The 17,105-nt window shown below is 39.0% G+C and overlaps 1 protein-coding gene across 2 annotated transcripts in view; it reads right to left on the reverse strand.

The window, feature by feature from the left end:
- SGCG (sarcoglycan, gamma (35kDa dystrophin-associated glycoprotein)) overlaps positions 1–17,105 on the reverse strand; it is a 152,015-nt gene that overhangs the window by 86,066 nt on the left and 48,844 nt on the right. For both annotated transcript variants that reach the window (XM_005883134.2, XM_014530749.1), the window contains exon 3: positions 8,453–8,554. In XM_005883134.2, the coding sequence (XP_005883196.1) occupies positions 8,453–8,554 (102 nt within the window). The remainder of the gene's footprint in view (positions 1–8,452; positions 8,555–17,105) is intronic.

A 17,105-nucleotide genomic window follows, 5' to 3' on the forward strand; every position in this document is an offset into this window, starting at 1 on the left:
TATGGATTAGGACAGGGGGTGGGGAGGGAGGGCGGTGGGTGGGGTGGGAACTGGGTGGAGGGGAGTTATGGTGGGGAAAAAAGAGTAACTAATGTAATAATCTGAACAATAAAGATTTAATTTTAAAAAAAAGAATAAAAATGGCAACAAAAAAGTACTTATATATAATAACCTTAATGTAAATGGATTAAATGCTCCAATCAAAAGACATTGGGTACCTGAATGGATAAGAAAACATGACCCATATGTATGTTGTATACAAGAGACCCACCTCAGAACAAAGGAATCACACAGACTGAAATTGAAGGGAAGGAAAAACTTTTTTCAGGCAAATGGAAATGAAAAAAACAAAAACCTAGGATAGCAATACTTATATTTGACAAAATAGAGCTCAAAGTGAAGGCCATAACAAGATATAAAGAAGGCTACTTCATAATATTACAGGGATCAATAAAACAGGAGGCTATAACTCTGGTAAACATATATGCATCCAATACAGGAGCATCTAAATATATAAAAAACTTCTGGAGAATATCAAGGGAGAGATCGACAGCAATACAATCATAGTAAGGAAGTAAAACTGTCATTATGCACAGATGACATGATATGGTGCATAGAAAAGCCTAAAGACTCCATAAAAAAAACTACTAGATTTAATAAATGAGTTCAGAAATGTAGCAGGATATAAAATGAAGACCCAAAAATCCATAGATTTTATACACCAACAGTGAACTCTCAGAAAGAGAAACAAAAACAAAAACAAAAAAATCCCATTTACCATTTCAACAAAATAATTAAGATACTTAGGAATAAACGTAACCAAGGAGGTAAAAGACCCATACTCTGAAAACTACAGGACATTGAAAAAAGAGATAGCCCTAGCTGGTTTGGCTCAGTGGATAGAGTGTCAGCCTGCGGACTGAAGGGTCCCAGGCCATGCAGGAGGCAACTGATCAGTGATTCTCTCTCATTATTGATGTTTCCATCTCTTTCTCTCCCTCTCCCTTCCACTCTGAAATCAATAAAAAATAAAAAAAATACTGAACACATTTATCAACATAAATGTGGCCTCAGTGTATTAAAAAAGAAAGAAGAGATAGAGGAAGATATAAACAAGTGGAAGAATATACCATGTTCCTGGATTGGTAGAATCAACATCATTAAAATGTCCATACAACCCAAAGCAATCTATAGATTCAATGCAATCCCTATTAAAATACCAACAGACCTAGGACAAACACTCCGAAAATTTATATGGAAACAAAAAAGACCCCAAATAGCTGCAGCAATCTTGAGAAAGAAGAACAAAGTTGGAGGAATCACAATGCCAGATACCAAGTAATACTACAAAGCCATTGTACTCAAAACAGCCTGGTACTGGCACAAGGACAGGCATATAGATCAATGGAACAGAACAGAGAACCCAGAAATCAATCCAAACCACTATGCTCAATTAATATTTGGCAAAATAGGCAAGAGTATACATTGGAGCAGAGACAGTCTCTTCAATAAATGGTATTGGGAAAATTGGACAGGTAAATGCAAAAAATGAAACTAGACCACCACTTACACCATACACAATAATTTACTCAAAATGGATAAAAAACTTAAATGTAAGATGTGAAACCATAAAAGTCCTAGAAGAAACCATAGGCACCATAATCTCAGACATCTCTCATAGCAATATGTTACTGATACTTCTCCTAGGACCGTGGTCGGCAAGAGCCACACGCAAGGGGCCAAAGAGCCGCATGTGGCTCACGAACCATGGTTTGCAGAGCAGCAGTTTGCCGACCACTGTCCTAGGACACTAGAAATCAAGGGGAAAATAAACAAATAGGACTACATGAAAATTAAAAGCTTCTGCACAGCAAAGGAAACCATCATCAAAATAACAAGAGACACCCACCCCCACATGGGAGATCATATTTTCCAATGACATATCTGATAAGTGGTTAATCTTCAAAATATATAGGGAGCTCATACAACTTTACAAAAGGAAGATGAACAATCCAATTAAAAAATGGGCAAAGGACTTAAACAGACATTTCTCCGCAGTGGGCATACAGAAGGCCAAGAGATATATGAAAAAATGCTCAAAGTCACTAATCATCCAAGAGATGCAAATCAAAATGACAATGAGATATTACCTCACACCTGTCAGAATGGCTATCATCAATAAATCAACCAACAAATGTTGGCAAGGTTGTAGAGAAAAAGGAACCCTAGTACACTGCTGGTGGGAATGCAGACTGGTGCAGTCACTGTGGAAAACAGTATGGAGTTTCCTCAAGAAATTAAAAATGGAACTACCATTTGACCCAGTAATCCCACTTCTAGGAATATATCTTAAGAAACTTGAAACACTCATCAGAAAGAATTTATGCACCCCTATATTCACACGATCTCACTCATATGTGGAAACTAATGAATCAAATAAACTGATGATCAAAAATAGACCCAGAGTCATAGAAAGCATGAACAGACTGTTGAACCTCAGAGGAAAGGTAGGGAAGGGTGAGTGGGAAGAGATCAATCAATGAACTTGTATGCATATATGCATAACCTGTGGATACAGACAATGGGGTGGTGAGGGCCTGGGGGAGGAGGTAGGACAGGAGAGGGCTGGAAGAGGCTAATCAGAGGAAAAGGAGAACTTGTGTAATACTTTCAACAATAAAGATTAAAAGGAAAAAAAAGAAAAAGGCACAGAAAAATGGAAAAAATATCCTATGTTCATGGATTGGAAGAATCAACATAGTTAAAATAACAATAATACCCAAAGCAATATACAGATTTAATGCAACCCCCCATGAAATGCCAATGTCATTTTTTTAAAGAAATAGAGCAAGCAATCATCAGATTTGTATGGAACCATAAAATAGCCAAATAGCCAAAGCAATTTTGAGAAAAAATAACAAAGTTGGAGGTATCATGCTCCCTGATTTCAAATTATGCTGCAGAGCTACAATAATCAAAACAGCATGGTGTTGACAGATAAACAGACACACATATCAGTGGAACAGAATGGAGAGCTCAGCTATAAAACCACATGTATAAGGACAGATAATTTTCAGCAATGGAGCAAGAAACACACAATGAAGTAAAAATAGTCTCTAATAAGTGGTTCTGGGAAAATTGGAAACCCACATGCAAACCAATGAAATTGGATTATAGTTTGTCCCCCTGTTCAAAAATTAATTCAAAATGAATCAAAGTACTAAATTTAAGATCCAAAACAACAAGTAACATAGAAGCAAAATAGGTACCAAACTTATGGACCTTAGTCATAGAAAACATTTTATGAACTTTACCCCAAAGGCAAAAGAAGTAAAGGCAAAACTAAATAAATGGGACTATATCAAATTAAAAAGCTTCTGCACAGCAAAAGAAACTGACAGCAAAACAGGGGCAGCCAACCAGACAGGAAATGATATTTGCAAACAGTAGCTCTGACAAAGGTTTAATTTCCAAAATATTAATTTTATGAGTATTCCATAGGAACTCATAAAATTCACCAAACAAACAAACAACCCAATCAAAAAGTGGGCAGAGAAGCCCGGCCAGCATGGCTCAGTGGTTGAGCATTGAACTATGAACCAGATGGTTACGGTTCGATTCCCTGTCAGGGTACATGCCCCAGTTGGAGGCTTGATCCCCAGTATGGAGCATGCAAGAGGCAGCCAATCAATGATTCTCTCTCATCATTGATATTTCTATCTCTCTCTCCCTCTCTGAAATCAATAAAATTATATTTTATTGATATATTTTTATACTGGACCTAAAAATACACCTCTCCGAAGAAGACATACAAACAGCCAATAGATATGGTCATCCTCACTAGCAATTAGGGAAATGCAAATCAAAACTACAATGAGATACCACCTCACACCTGTTAGAGTGGCCATTATCAACAAGACAAGCAATAACCAGTGTTGGAGAGGTTGTGGAAAACAGGGACCCTCATTCACTGCTGGTGAGAATGTAGACTGGTACAGCCACTATGGAAAACAGTCTGGTGATTCCTCAAAAAGTAGAGAATAGAGCTACCATACAACTCAGTAAAACCTCTCCTTGGTATATACCCCAAAAACTCAAAATCACGCATTCTCAAAGATATATTCACCACTATTTTCATTGCATCATTATTCACGGTGGCAAAGACAATCAAAGTGGCCTGAGATAAAGGACTGGATAAAGAAGACGTGGTACTTATACACAGTGGAATACTACTCAGCCAAAGAAAGAATGAAATAGCACCATTTGCAACAACATGGATGGACCCTGAGAATATTATGCTAAGTGAAATAAGTCAGTCAGAAAAAGCTAAGAACCGTATGATTTCACTAATTTGTGGGATATAAAAGTGAAACTTGTGAACACAAACAGCAGAGTTGAGGTTGCCATAGGGAAGGTGGTGAGGGGAAAAGAGAGTCCTAATATATTGTGACAGGAGAAGTTTGACTTTAGGTGGTGGGCACATAGTGCATTGGAAACCCACACCTGGAATATATATGTTCATGTTGACCAATGTCACTCTAATAAATTTAATTAAAAAAATAATGAAAAGTATTATTTTTGTTTACCCACATATTTACCATTTCTGATATTTTTTATTCCTTTGTGAAGATTGATATTTCCATCTAATATCATATTCCCTTTGCATAAAGTACTTCCCTTAATACTTCCTGTAGTGTAAGTCTGCTAAAATAACATTGTTCAGCTTTAGAAAGTCTGAAAAGATTTTATTTTGGCTTTGTTTTTTAAAGATATTTTTGCTAGGTTGGGTTGGCTTTGTTTTAGTACTTTAAAGTAGGTGCTTCACTGTCTTCTGGTTTGAATTATTCCTGACTAGGAGTCTGTTATTTCCCTTTCCTCTTCTTTTCTTTTCCTTTAATTTCTTTTCTTTTCTTTTTAATATGCAATTGTCCTTTTCCTCTGTCTGCTTTGAAGATTTATCTTTATCTTTAATTTTAAGCAATTTATTTATGATGTGTCTTGATGTAGTTTTCTTCATTTCCTTTGTTTGTGTTTCATTAAGCATGATCTATGGTTTAAAGTTTTCATTACACTTGGAGAAAAAGAATCATACTCCACCCCAATATTTGTCCTTTCTTCCCTCTACCCTCCTTCAAGGATTCCAATTACAAATATATAAGACCCGTTCACATTGTCCCTCAGTTCACTGATACTCTGTTAATTTTATTCAGTCTTGTTTCTCTGTGTCTCATTTTGGTTATTGTATCTATTGGATGTAAGATTTCAACATATTGACATTTTACAGCAAAAATCATTATTTTATACATTTTTCAAGGTTTTTAGTTGGTTAATGAGAGAAGGTAAATCTATTCTCTGTTATTTCTGCCCTTATGACCTGTTTGATTTTATAATTTGTTCTTTTAATGAAGCTACTCAAAAATAGATCTACTTCCTTGAGATTCTTGATTTTGCTTTCACAATCATTTTCAGATTGATTATTTTTACTTAGTTGAAAATTATTCTTTTTTATAGTGTTTTATTTGATAAGTTTACCTTATGTGGTTTGAAGATTTAGTCTCAAGCTCCCTATGTGGATTATTTTAAGTTCTGCACTTACCCTGCCTGTCAAAAGGCTTTAGCATTGTTTCTATTCAAACTCCGGGGTCTCTGTTTTATAATAGTGGCTCAGGGCTCATGTCCTCAGTGATATTCAGGTCCTGATTTGGCATCTCTGTGATTTCCTCCCCACAGATATGCAGCTTTATTCAAGCTTGGGCAGTAGTTGCAAATATTTTCTGCCTTTCATTGCTGTCTCATGCAATGGATTTAATTGAGGTCTCTGTCATGTTGATGCTACTTTTGTGGGCTTTGCCTGTAAGCTATCCTTACCCCCTTTCAGGGTTGTGAACTTCAAAGACAATCATTTTACCTCTGTGTGCTTGTTTCATTTAATGTATGACCATATTACATATTTTTAAATACAACCTTTTGTTTTATCAGATATAATTGCTATGTGTTTGGGTTAACAGGCAGGGTGGATGGGTTTAAATTATAATCCCCAAGCTCAGTCTTGACAAGATCTCATGTAATAATTTTGAGGGATCCCCTTTTCATACTGCTAGAGGCTACAGTACCATGTTTAATTATATTTATAATAAAAAAGTTTTCTCAGCCCAGCAATACAGACAAATGAATTTTGCAAATTCATAAGGCAATTTCTGTAAGTTTATGAAAAATTACTTCCTAGACTCATCTTTGAAAAGGAAACTTACCTAATATATCAATGAACATGAAAATCACAAGACATCATTTTATTCAGTTAATCCTATTATTGAAAGTCATATTAGATACAAAATACTTTATCCATAATATTCTAAATGTTTGTGTAGTTTTGTGTAATGATTGACATATCACTTTAATATGTGATTATCTAAAACAATTTACATAATTTTACTCCTTGGTTTTTTAAAAGTATACTGTAGATGAAAGAGTCTAATAAGATACAACTAAAATTTCAGTGCCTTAAGAGGCTAACACAGAAGGGTAAACTAAGTCTCCATAAAACCCAGAGAAGAGATGGTAAAACTCCTCTTTGGATCCTGTCTGGAGTCACAGCTGGGAAAAAAAAGATATAACTAAAAGTATTATTAATTCCAGAATATTAAATTTGCTATGATCTAATCACCTGCTTTTAGTCACCAGGTTATTCTACTAGCTTTAGCTTTTAAAAATATGGTAGGGGATCAGCCAACATAACTCTGAAGGAAAAGAAGCCTAACTTCTAATATGTAAATTTTTTTATTCTCTATTTTTTAATATGTAAATTTTTGTTCACATCTGATTTTCCTTTTTATAAAAGCTTGCATTAATTCCCCATGTTTCTATATAACAGGGCTGTTTTACACTGAAATACCATTATGATTGATGTAAGTGTACTATCTGAATAAGCTCTCAGAATCAGGTTCATATTATAGGTCATTTGCCTGCTCCTACTGTCAACTGAGATATTTCTAGTAGTGCCTAATAACTACTTATGTGTCCTCTGCTCTCTAGGATCTCTCCTTTGCAGTCGGTATTTCTGTGTAAGTTTTACACCATATCATTTTGCAGTGGTAGTAGAGCTTGGTGATTGTTCTGATGTGTAGTTTAGGAGTGCTTTATCTCTTTTACAAGACCAAGTGTTTCTCAGTTGTTGGCTTTTTGTTTTCTTTCTAATTGCTCTGGAATAGTTGGTACAGACCCTGCATGTAGGAGATACTGACATATTTTTTCATATCTAGAAAGATGGGAGAAAAATGACTTACAATTTATATGTTATAGTTGGACAAAGTTTTAACATTTTATTTAGCTAATATCAACTAATCAGTAATCTAGCAAAATGTTTAACTCTACTACAAAGTCCATAGTATCACATAAGGTAAAGTAGAACATAGTACAAAAATTGACTATATTTTGTGCTTGGCTCTACTTGTTATAAAATTCATAGAAGTAAATGAAGATAATACTGAGGCAGATTTACTTTTAAAGTCACACAATTATTTAATAGTGATGTTTAATCTCTTAATGAAGAATCCTACAGGATCACAATCAGTATAATTAGTATAATTACTATAGAACATACCACTATGACACTAATTTCTTTCTATTCTTCTCAGATAAATCTTAAATGCCTTGAAAGAAGTGTATTTAAATTAGTTGCACTAATAGAAAGAAATTTAGATTGTTTTTGATAAAGGTTTTCATTACCAAACTTTACTTTATTATGGTTTAAATGACTGAGACCACCAAATTCAGATTTGAAGTGCATGAAAATGGAGTCTTTTTAGAATGTAATCCTATATAATAACAGCCTAATATGCTAAGTGTTCAGTCGTTCATTCAACCAATCAAAGTGTAATATGCTAATGAAATGCTAAGGCCACTCAACTGCTCACTATGATGTGCACTGACCACCAGGGGGCAGACGCTCTGACTGGTAGGTTAGGTTGCTGCTGGGGTCTGGCCAATCAGGACTGACTGAGTTGGGCTGGACATGCCCTGGAGCCCTCCCATGGTCCCTCCCTGGCTGGCCAACCTCCCGCATACCTCCCCAGCCCCGATTTTGCACCAGTGGGGTCCCTGGGCCTGGCCTGTGCCCTCTTGTAATCCAGGACCCCTCGGGGGATGTCGGAGAGCTGGTTTTGGTCAGATCCCACAGGCCAGGCTGAGGGATCCCACTGGTGCATGAATTCGTGCTTGGGGCCTCTAGTATTAGAAATAAGTTCCACAGCCTTAGAGCAAATCCATTTATAAAGAGTTTATCATGAATGTGTGTACATGTATACATTTTATTTTATTTTTAATTTATTGTTTAAAGTATTACAGATAGTAGTACATATGTCTCCTTTTTATTTCTCCTCAGAAATTTCTGTGCTTAACCATTATTTGTTTTTCATAAAACACAAATGATTTAAATGTTTCATCATTGTCTTACCACTCTGGAGTGTATTTCTTTGGCATACAAAGGAAATAAAAATTCTGATTCCCCTTCCAGGCGAAGCCCATCTTTTGTAACACGCAAGTGACCCATTCCTGTCTGTTAAAAAGATGAAACAATAGAGATTTTGTTATGGTTTTCTTTTTCCTTTCTTTTAGTATCAGCTTAAATTACATATGCATTTTCATGAATTTCCTATCAGCACTTTTCTGTATTTCTCTCAAATACTTTATTTAAAACTTTAGTTATTTTTATTCAATATACAGTATTTTATTGTCTTGTATAAATACAACGGCCCACTTAGGAACTACATATAAGATTTTAAGAATCTCTTTACCATAAATACCCAAAAGCTCACCATCATGTAAGAAAAATAATTATATCACTACTATTTTAAAATGTTTTAAATTTTGATGCAATAAAATGGACTCTTTTGAGGTGTACAGTTCTAGGAGTTTTAACACATGTAACCGCAACACAATCAGGATATAGAACAATTCTATCACCAGCACACCCCAAAACAAATACTTTTTGAATGAAGGTTTCAAGTGTATCATTAAGTTCACAAAATAGCCAATATTTATTGGGCATTTCTTAACTAAAAAAGCAATAAAGGAGGATGTGGAGATCTATTCAAGGTGTCTGCTCTTCAGGAGTTTTCAGTGTTAAAGAACTATCAGAAAGAATAGAAAACTTAATTCTGGAGATAACATACCACCATCATGCTACTAAATCTTGTGGACATTTGAAAATTTCATTTCCTTTGCATTCTCAACAGCATTCAATACTGTATCTATTTCTGCTTGAAATACTATCCTCATTTGATGTCCACCATCCCGTGCTCTCCTAGCTTTTCTCCTACTTCAGGAAACACTTTCCCCCTTATTACACATTCATCCCCCTCTACCCAGCCTTGACAGCTGACTTTCTCAGGCTCAATCCTAGGCCCTTTCCCGGTGTTCTCTCTGGCCACACCCTTGGCTTCCACTAGCATCTCTCTTCTGAGCTCCATACCCAAATATATGGTTGCCAATCTGTCCTCTCCTTTAGAATGTCTCAGAAGCACCTAAATTAAGCTCATTGAATCTTTATTTTCCCTCTCTTCCCCCAAAATAGACATGGATTTAAAGGGGTGGGGGCAGCAGAAAAGCCAAGAGAATGAAACGAAGACATTTTATACAGTAACAAGTGATTGATTTCTAGGACAGAGATATGTTACTCTGAACTGATGCCATAGACTTCTCTGGTTGACAAGCCCCATTCACAAGAACCAAATTCAATGTGTGATTACATAATCTGCACGGTTCTCTATCTGAGGACCATCTTTATGGTACTCTTCCCAAAGTTAGGTTTGGGAGCAGTGGTTTTCCCACTGTGCTTGATGGAAGCACCTCATGCTGCGGGGCTTGGGCCAACCCCCCCCCCCCACAGGCAGGGGAGCCCTCTGGAGTCTCGCTTACAGGTGTGATTCAGTGTGCAGTTAGTTTGAAGAAAGGGCTCAAAGTCTCAAAAGTTGATAACAGTCTCTCACAGGATCCAACCATGCATTTGCAAAGCATGGTTTACAAAATTAAATCAACATTAGAAATATTATGAGATCCATCATGTGTGGATAAGTAGTATAAGCCCTGACAATTGTTACTTTTATCTTTTCTTGTACAGTAAAACCTTGATATAATGGACTAATTCAGTTGAGGGGGTGTCTATTAAAGTTGAAAGTCCGTTATATAGTAAACCAGGTTTTCTGAATGGGTATGTTAAAAAATTGACAAATTAGTTTACCTGTTTTTACATATGTAAATATATTTGTGTAATTATAATTAACTATGTATAAAAAGTTTAATTTCACAGAAAAGTTTTCTAAATGTATTACTGTAACTTTAAATTTATACTGAATAGGTCTAGTAAAAGCATGCATTCAAGTCACCACAATTAAATGCACATAGCTTGGGCATGGCTTGGTGCATGTGGGAACACCTGCTAGCAGGTGTTCAAACAGCTGTAGAGAGTCACACCATGTGACTACAGAACCAATTTTTGGGCATGATGTGATGTGATCATGTGCTAATCATTCGCCTGACACTGTTTACAAACAGTAACTCTTGGATTTAAGTATGTAGACTATAGTAGTTGTAGATATGTAATATTTATGTTGGAAAAATTATTATAGTGTTTTTTCCAATATATGGCCTATTCACTAAAATTTGTTCAAAATAACAGTGAATTAATAATGACAAATAATCTGTTAATTTGATTATAAGCAAATCTTGGGTTAAAAGCATTTTAAAATTAACAGGGTGTTAATTTTCACATATGACATAGGGACTGGAAATTCTGTTAAATTGAGGTCAGCAAAATCAAGGGCTTACTGTAATGCATGGGCCTGACTTAAGCTTTGATTACCCAGGCATCCACTTCAAAGACAGCTATTTCCAATAAACACTACAAGCCACATGGAGCCAGGCTGCCTTCCCCACGGCATCTCTTGTTTTAGAGATCTTGGTTAATTGCAATAAGTGACCACTTGGGCTACTTGTTTTTGTGGGTTTTTTCCCTCTTCCTGTGCTTTAAATTCCTGCTCCTATGTTTTAAATTAACCAATAAAGGGTGGGCCAGGTGAAACCCTAGGCCCCCAGCCTCCATCCCAATAAAAGCAGAATCTCAGGATCCTGTGAGCTCTCGACCTTGCTTCGTGGTCCCAGATGTTCTGTTGAATTTCCAGGTCTAGTTAAGTAACAAAACCTGTATCATTTCAAAGTTTTCTGATAGTTATTACTGAAGGGCATCTTGCAATCCTAAGAACTACAAGGGCTGGTCCAGCTACGACATTGGTAATCGATAATAGGCTGAGCCATACAAACCAGGATAATAATCCACTTTTTAGCAAACAATTCCATCAGGAATTTTATATCCTAGAGCAGTGGTTCTCAACCTTCCTAATGCCGCAACCCTTTAATATAGTTCCTCATGTTGTGGTGACCCCCAATTTCATTGTTACAAATTGAACATAATTAAAACATAGTGATTAATCACAAAAACAATATGTAATTATATATGTGTTTTCCGATGGTCTTAGGTGACCCCTGTGAAAGGGTCGTTCGACCCCCAAAGGGGTCGTGACCCACAGGTTGAGAACCACTGTCCTAGAGGTAACCAAAGTGAAGTTTTTAAATGAAAGGTTATCATGGTGGTACGTGGGCAGAATAAATAGTCATCTCAGACAGTGGATAAAGAAAAATTGAATTAATTTAAAGAAAGGGACATTAAGCACTGAACCAAGGGGACATTGGGTTGATGATGGCTGCCCCCAGGAGCTGGAGTTTCATCTTTATGCAGTCACTGGTGGGAAGCTCTTATTGTCTGTCATCAGTGGGTCTGGGGGCTGAATGGGCGGGCTTGGAATGCGGATGGAATGCAGGTGTGCAATCAGGTGTCTTTAGGACAGTATCAGTTTCTTATATGGTCTGATTCCAAGTGTCCACCAAGTTATTTTTTCTGGTCTTGTTCTCCTAAGGCAGGAAGCTTACAAATGGCCATTAAAGATCTTATTGTCCTATAGTCCTAACATTTTCCTCCTCTATTTGTTAGTAATTATTTTTATGGAATCAGGCCAAAGGTCTCTATCTTCTACCAGTCATCCTAAGAAACAAGGCCTCCTGATGCTGTTGGCAGGGTTATATGAATAAACAGTTACCCCACATATCAGAAACCAACCAGCCGGCAACTTAGTATGTCCATTACTATAAGGGAGGGTGACATTGTCAGAATAGTTTATATTGTAGATACTGAAAGACAATAACTAGAACACCTGGTAAAGATGCTGCATATAATTCTTAATTTTTAACATCATGATCTACATATGCATCTATTCCTATAGCAGCCTGAAAGGGTCACCCATATGTTACTTCATAGGGACTAAACCCAACCCCATTCAGGGAGCTACTCTAATCCTGAGCAGGGTGATTGGCAACACCTGATTCCAATGTAGATGAATCTCCTAACATAGATTGCCTATACAGTGGGGCCTTGACTTACGAGTTTAATTCGTTCCAAGACCGAGCTCGTTAAGGAGCTCATTAACTGAAATTACTCTGTCAACTCAATGCAAAAAATCGGCCAAGAGACAGCTGGTATCTCAAAAAAACTCATTAGTCGGGACACTCGTAAGTCAAGGCCCCACTGTATTCTTCTTTAGGGAATAGTTCATTTTCTATTTTCCCTTAAGATTGGGGGTGGTATGCTGAGTGGAATTTGTATATGATAGCTAAGGCTGAGGAAACCTGTCGAGTGACTTGGGAGGTAAAAGCTGGTCCTGAGGCAGCCCTGGCATCACTTGTCTGGTTTTGCTACTTTTCTGGGTCTGGAGCTGAAATACACCGGAGGCCTAGATGTTATCTTTAGGGAGGAAAAGGTCAGGGAGTCTAAACTGCATGACCAGTGATATGCTAGGGGAGAAAAGGTTACCCTGGGGGTGAGGTTCTTGTTTTCCCAATTTTGTCCCTTGCTAGGCATCTGGAGTTTTCTTCTCTAGTGAGTTTCTATACCTGGCCCATTGTCCTTGCTCTGGGGGTCTAACATTAAAATTATAAATTCTAATCTGATGATATACTGCTTAATTTCTGGATTCAAGAGAATAAATGCTGCCAGGCCCGTGTGGCTTGGCAGTTGAGCATGGACCCATGAACCAGGAGGTAACAAACAGTTCCATCCCTGGTCAGGGCACATGCCCAGGTTGAGGGCTCCATCTCCAGTAGGGGGCATGCATGAGGCAGCCCATCAATAATTCTCTTTCATCATTGATGGTTCTCTCTCTCCCTCTCTCTTCTCCTCTCTGAAATCAATAAAAAAATATTTTTTTTAAAAAGTGAGTAAATGGACAAATTGTACTTTGGAACATGGCGGCTGGCAGGACTGGAGAGAGGGACAGTGTGAGTAAGTGAGGGAGTGAGAGGGCGAGTGTGTGTGTGTGTGTGTGTGTGTGTGTGTGTGTGTGTGTGTGTGTGACAGTACTCTCATGCAGAAGCCTTGGTTGGGGAGAGGGAGGGTGCGAGCTCCCCTGGCCAAAGAGCCCCTGCTGCCACCACAGGTACTCCCCGCTGGCTCTGGCTTGGAAAGCGAGCCATCTGAAAGGGTTTACAAGGTCCTCCTTGGGAGGAGGCTGCAGGAAGCAGCAGTGGGTAGGTGCCCAACCTTGCCACCACCCAGGCTAGCCACAGTTGGGCCTGAACCCATGTGAGAGTGCCCCAAGGACACAACCCCAGGTCCACGCACCTAAGTACACAGCAGCAGCAGCAGCAGCAGAGAAAGCCCGAGCCTGCCTGTGCACCTAAGTACACAGCAGCAGCAGCAGCAGAGAAAGCCCGAGCCTGCCTGCCACAGACAACACCTGGCCATGAACCTAAGGGAACAGCAGCAGGACCCTATGCATCTGCAGCTGACAGCCACGGGACCCCTCACTATGGGCACAGAGCCTCTGCTACTGCTACAGCCACTCCCTGGTCACAGCTCCAGCTTGGAGAGTGTGCCACCTTGAAAGGTTTACAAGGTCCTCTTTGGGAGGAGGCTGCGAGGAGCAGCAGTGGCTATGTGCCAAGCCTCACCACCATCTGGACAGACCCCACCCTGGTCCCCGTGTGCCCACAGAGGTCACAACCCAGACGCGAATGCCTGTAACAGACACCCATGAGGCCTCTGCACACCTGGCACACACCCAGCCTGAACCCATGCGCCCAATGGAACCCAGCCTGGACACTGTACCACCACCAGGCGACCACTACTGACCCTGCAGGGCTCTTGCCTCTGACATGTACTCAACCACTGCCACCACTGCCCTAGATTCCTGCCTCCAAGAAGGACAGGAAGTGGATGTAGCCTCGCCTGACCTGGAACTATTAAACTGAGGACCGGAGGAGACTGAAGAGGCTGCAGATATGTAGGTGAGACGGGAGGGCCTGGGACTGAGAGAGGAAGACTCAAAGGCACTGTCTGTGGAGACTGCAGAGTGGGTGCAGCAGTGGGAGCCTGGGGCTGAAGTCCCTGGATAGAGTAGCACTAGCCCTCTGCCATCCTGTAGCCTGGGAAGCTCTTCTGACCAGTGAGGAGGACCACACAGTGGAGCTCAGGGCCAGCCTACATTGGAGGGGTCTGAAGGACACACTTAACATTAAACCTGGAGGGCCCTCTAATACTTGAAGGAACTCGTGCAGGTGAGCAAAAAGGGCACTGGACAGTAGGTCCAGGAAGGAGATCAGCGCTGCCCACATGGAACACAGGGGAAATCCCCTCTTTCCCACTGGCAAAACAGCTGCTTCTGACCTGACCTGCAGTGACCTGAGACAAGGGGGAACACCCCAGGGCAAAAAATCTGTGCCCCTGCAGGTAACAGAGAGGAGGTACCAGCAAGCCAGAGCTGAGGCATTAGGAGAGGAAGGGCCTGCCCCCTCCCCCCACAAGCCACTGGCATCACACCCAACAGAAGTCTGATCAAACCATCCTGGCCAAGACCAGGATATCCCCACAGAGCCCAGCATCATGGGGAAAGGGAATACAGCTTACAAAAGGGACAATCAAGGTGTGAGACACAAGGCAGACCCAGCCTCTGGGCTAAGGAGTCCCCAACCACTGGACTACTAAGGGCTTCAAGTTGCCCTGGGTCAGAAAGGGACAGTAACTCATATTGACCTGCACCAGAGAAGCTTCCAGGGTTCCCAGGATAGACACACCAAGGGACCATATTCAACATCAGAGCAAAATCCAAGGAGCTCCACAAATAGCAGACTCAAAGGTTTTTCAGTGGGTGTGTGTGTGAGGTTTTGTTTTTTGATCTGGGTGTGTGTGAATGGATATTATTGGTTTTGTTTTTTGTTGTTTATTTGTTGGTTTTTCCCCCCTTTTTTCTTTCTTCTCTCTCTCTCTCTTTTTTTGCATATCTCTAATTTCTCTCATCCCTTTGATTCTATTCTACTTTTGCCTATTCTTATTGTGATTAATTTTCCTTATTTTATTTTGATTTTCTCTTTTTTCTCGTTATTTCAATCTTACATTTTCTATCTATATCCTATATTCATTATCATTATATTTTAAATTCATTATTATTATTTCACTTATTTTCTGTTTCCTTTTCTTTTTTCTCCTATACCAGTTCTTTTAGCATCCTCCTTGTTCCCATATGGCCATTTTTCCATCTTATTCTTGTTTATATCCCCCTCTAAATCTTGGATTGTGTGTCTTTTAGTATTCTTTTTATTTTTTCTCTTTGCTTTGCTTTCTCTTTTTTTTCCTTCTCAGTATTTCCTGTTGTTGCATTGAATAGCTTGATTTTCATGATATTTTTTGTTTGGTCCTGTTGTGTCTTGTTCTGACCTGATAGAAACAGTCCCAATTACAACAGGCGAGCCCAAATAATGCACAGAATGGGCATTCCTAGAACATTCAGCTCAGGTGAACAAAGAAACTGCACCACTGGACTCCTCAAGATACTTTCTTCATAAGGCCATCCCACAAAGATTGGAGGGCAGGGCATAACAATTCTATCAAACACATAGGAGAAAATACAGAGAGACAGCTAAAATGGGGATACCAAGGAACATCCCCCAAATGAAGGAAAAGAAGGAAACTCCAGAAAAAGAAATAATGAAATGGAGGTAAGCAACCTATCAGACTTAGACTTCAAAGCAATGGTTATAAAGGTGCTTAAGGAACTTATTGCAAATTACAAGAGTATGAAAGAGGACATAGAGGCCATGAACAAAATCCAGACAGAGATGAAGAATGATATATCTAACATCAAGAACACACTGGAAGGCATTAAAAGTAGATTGGATGAAGCAGATGATAGAATCAGCGATTTGGAAGACAACATAGAAATAAATACCCAATTTTAGCAGCAAATTGGAAAAAGAATTTAAAAGCAGGAAGATAGCTTAAGGGAGCTCTGGGACAACATGAAAAGTAACAATATCCACTTGATTGAAAAACCAGAAGAGGAAGGAAAAGAGAACCTATTTAAAGAAATAAAGATAGAAAGCTTCCCCAACCTGGTGAAGAAAAATGTCGCACAAGTTCAGGAGGCACAGAGAGTCCCAATCAAGAGAAACCCAAAGAGACCCAAACCTAGACACATCATAATCAAAATGGCAAATGTTAAAGACAAACAAAGAATCTTAAAGGCAGCAAGAGAAAGAAAAATACCTACAAAGGAGTTCCCATTAAAATGTCAACTGACTTCTCAATAGAAACACTTCAGACCAGAAGGGAGTGGCATGAAGTACTCAAAGTAATGAAAAGCAAGGGCTTAAATCCAAGAATACTGTATTCAGTAAGGCTATCATTTAAAATAAATGGTTAAATAAAGAGCTTTCCAGAGGAAAAAAAAGCTAAAAGAGTACATTAACACCAAACGAGCAATATGAGAAATGGTAAAGGGACTGCTTTAAAAAGAAGAGGAAGAGAGAGAGGATCATAGCCATAAACAAAAGATACACAGAAACTGAAAGTGAAGGGATGGAAAAATATCTACACTAATAAAAGAGAAATATGCAAATTAACCATCACTCCACCACTCTGCTACCCCCACAAGCCACGCCCACCAGCCAATCAGGAGTGAGTATGCAAATTAACCCAACTAAGATGGTGGCAGCCACGGAGCTGG

The sequence above is a fragment of the Myotis brandtii genome, unplaced genomic scaffold (assembly GCF_000412655.1).
Source record: "Myotis brandtii unplaced genomic scaffold, ASM41265v1 scaffold77, whole genome shotgun sequence".
NCBI lineage: Eukaryota > Metazoa > Chordata > Mammalia > Chiroptera > Vespertilionidae > Myotis > Myotis brandtii.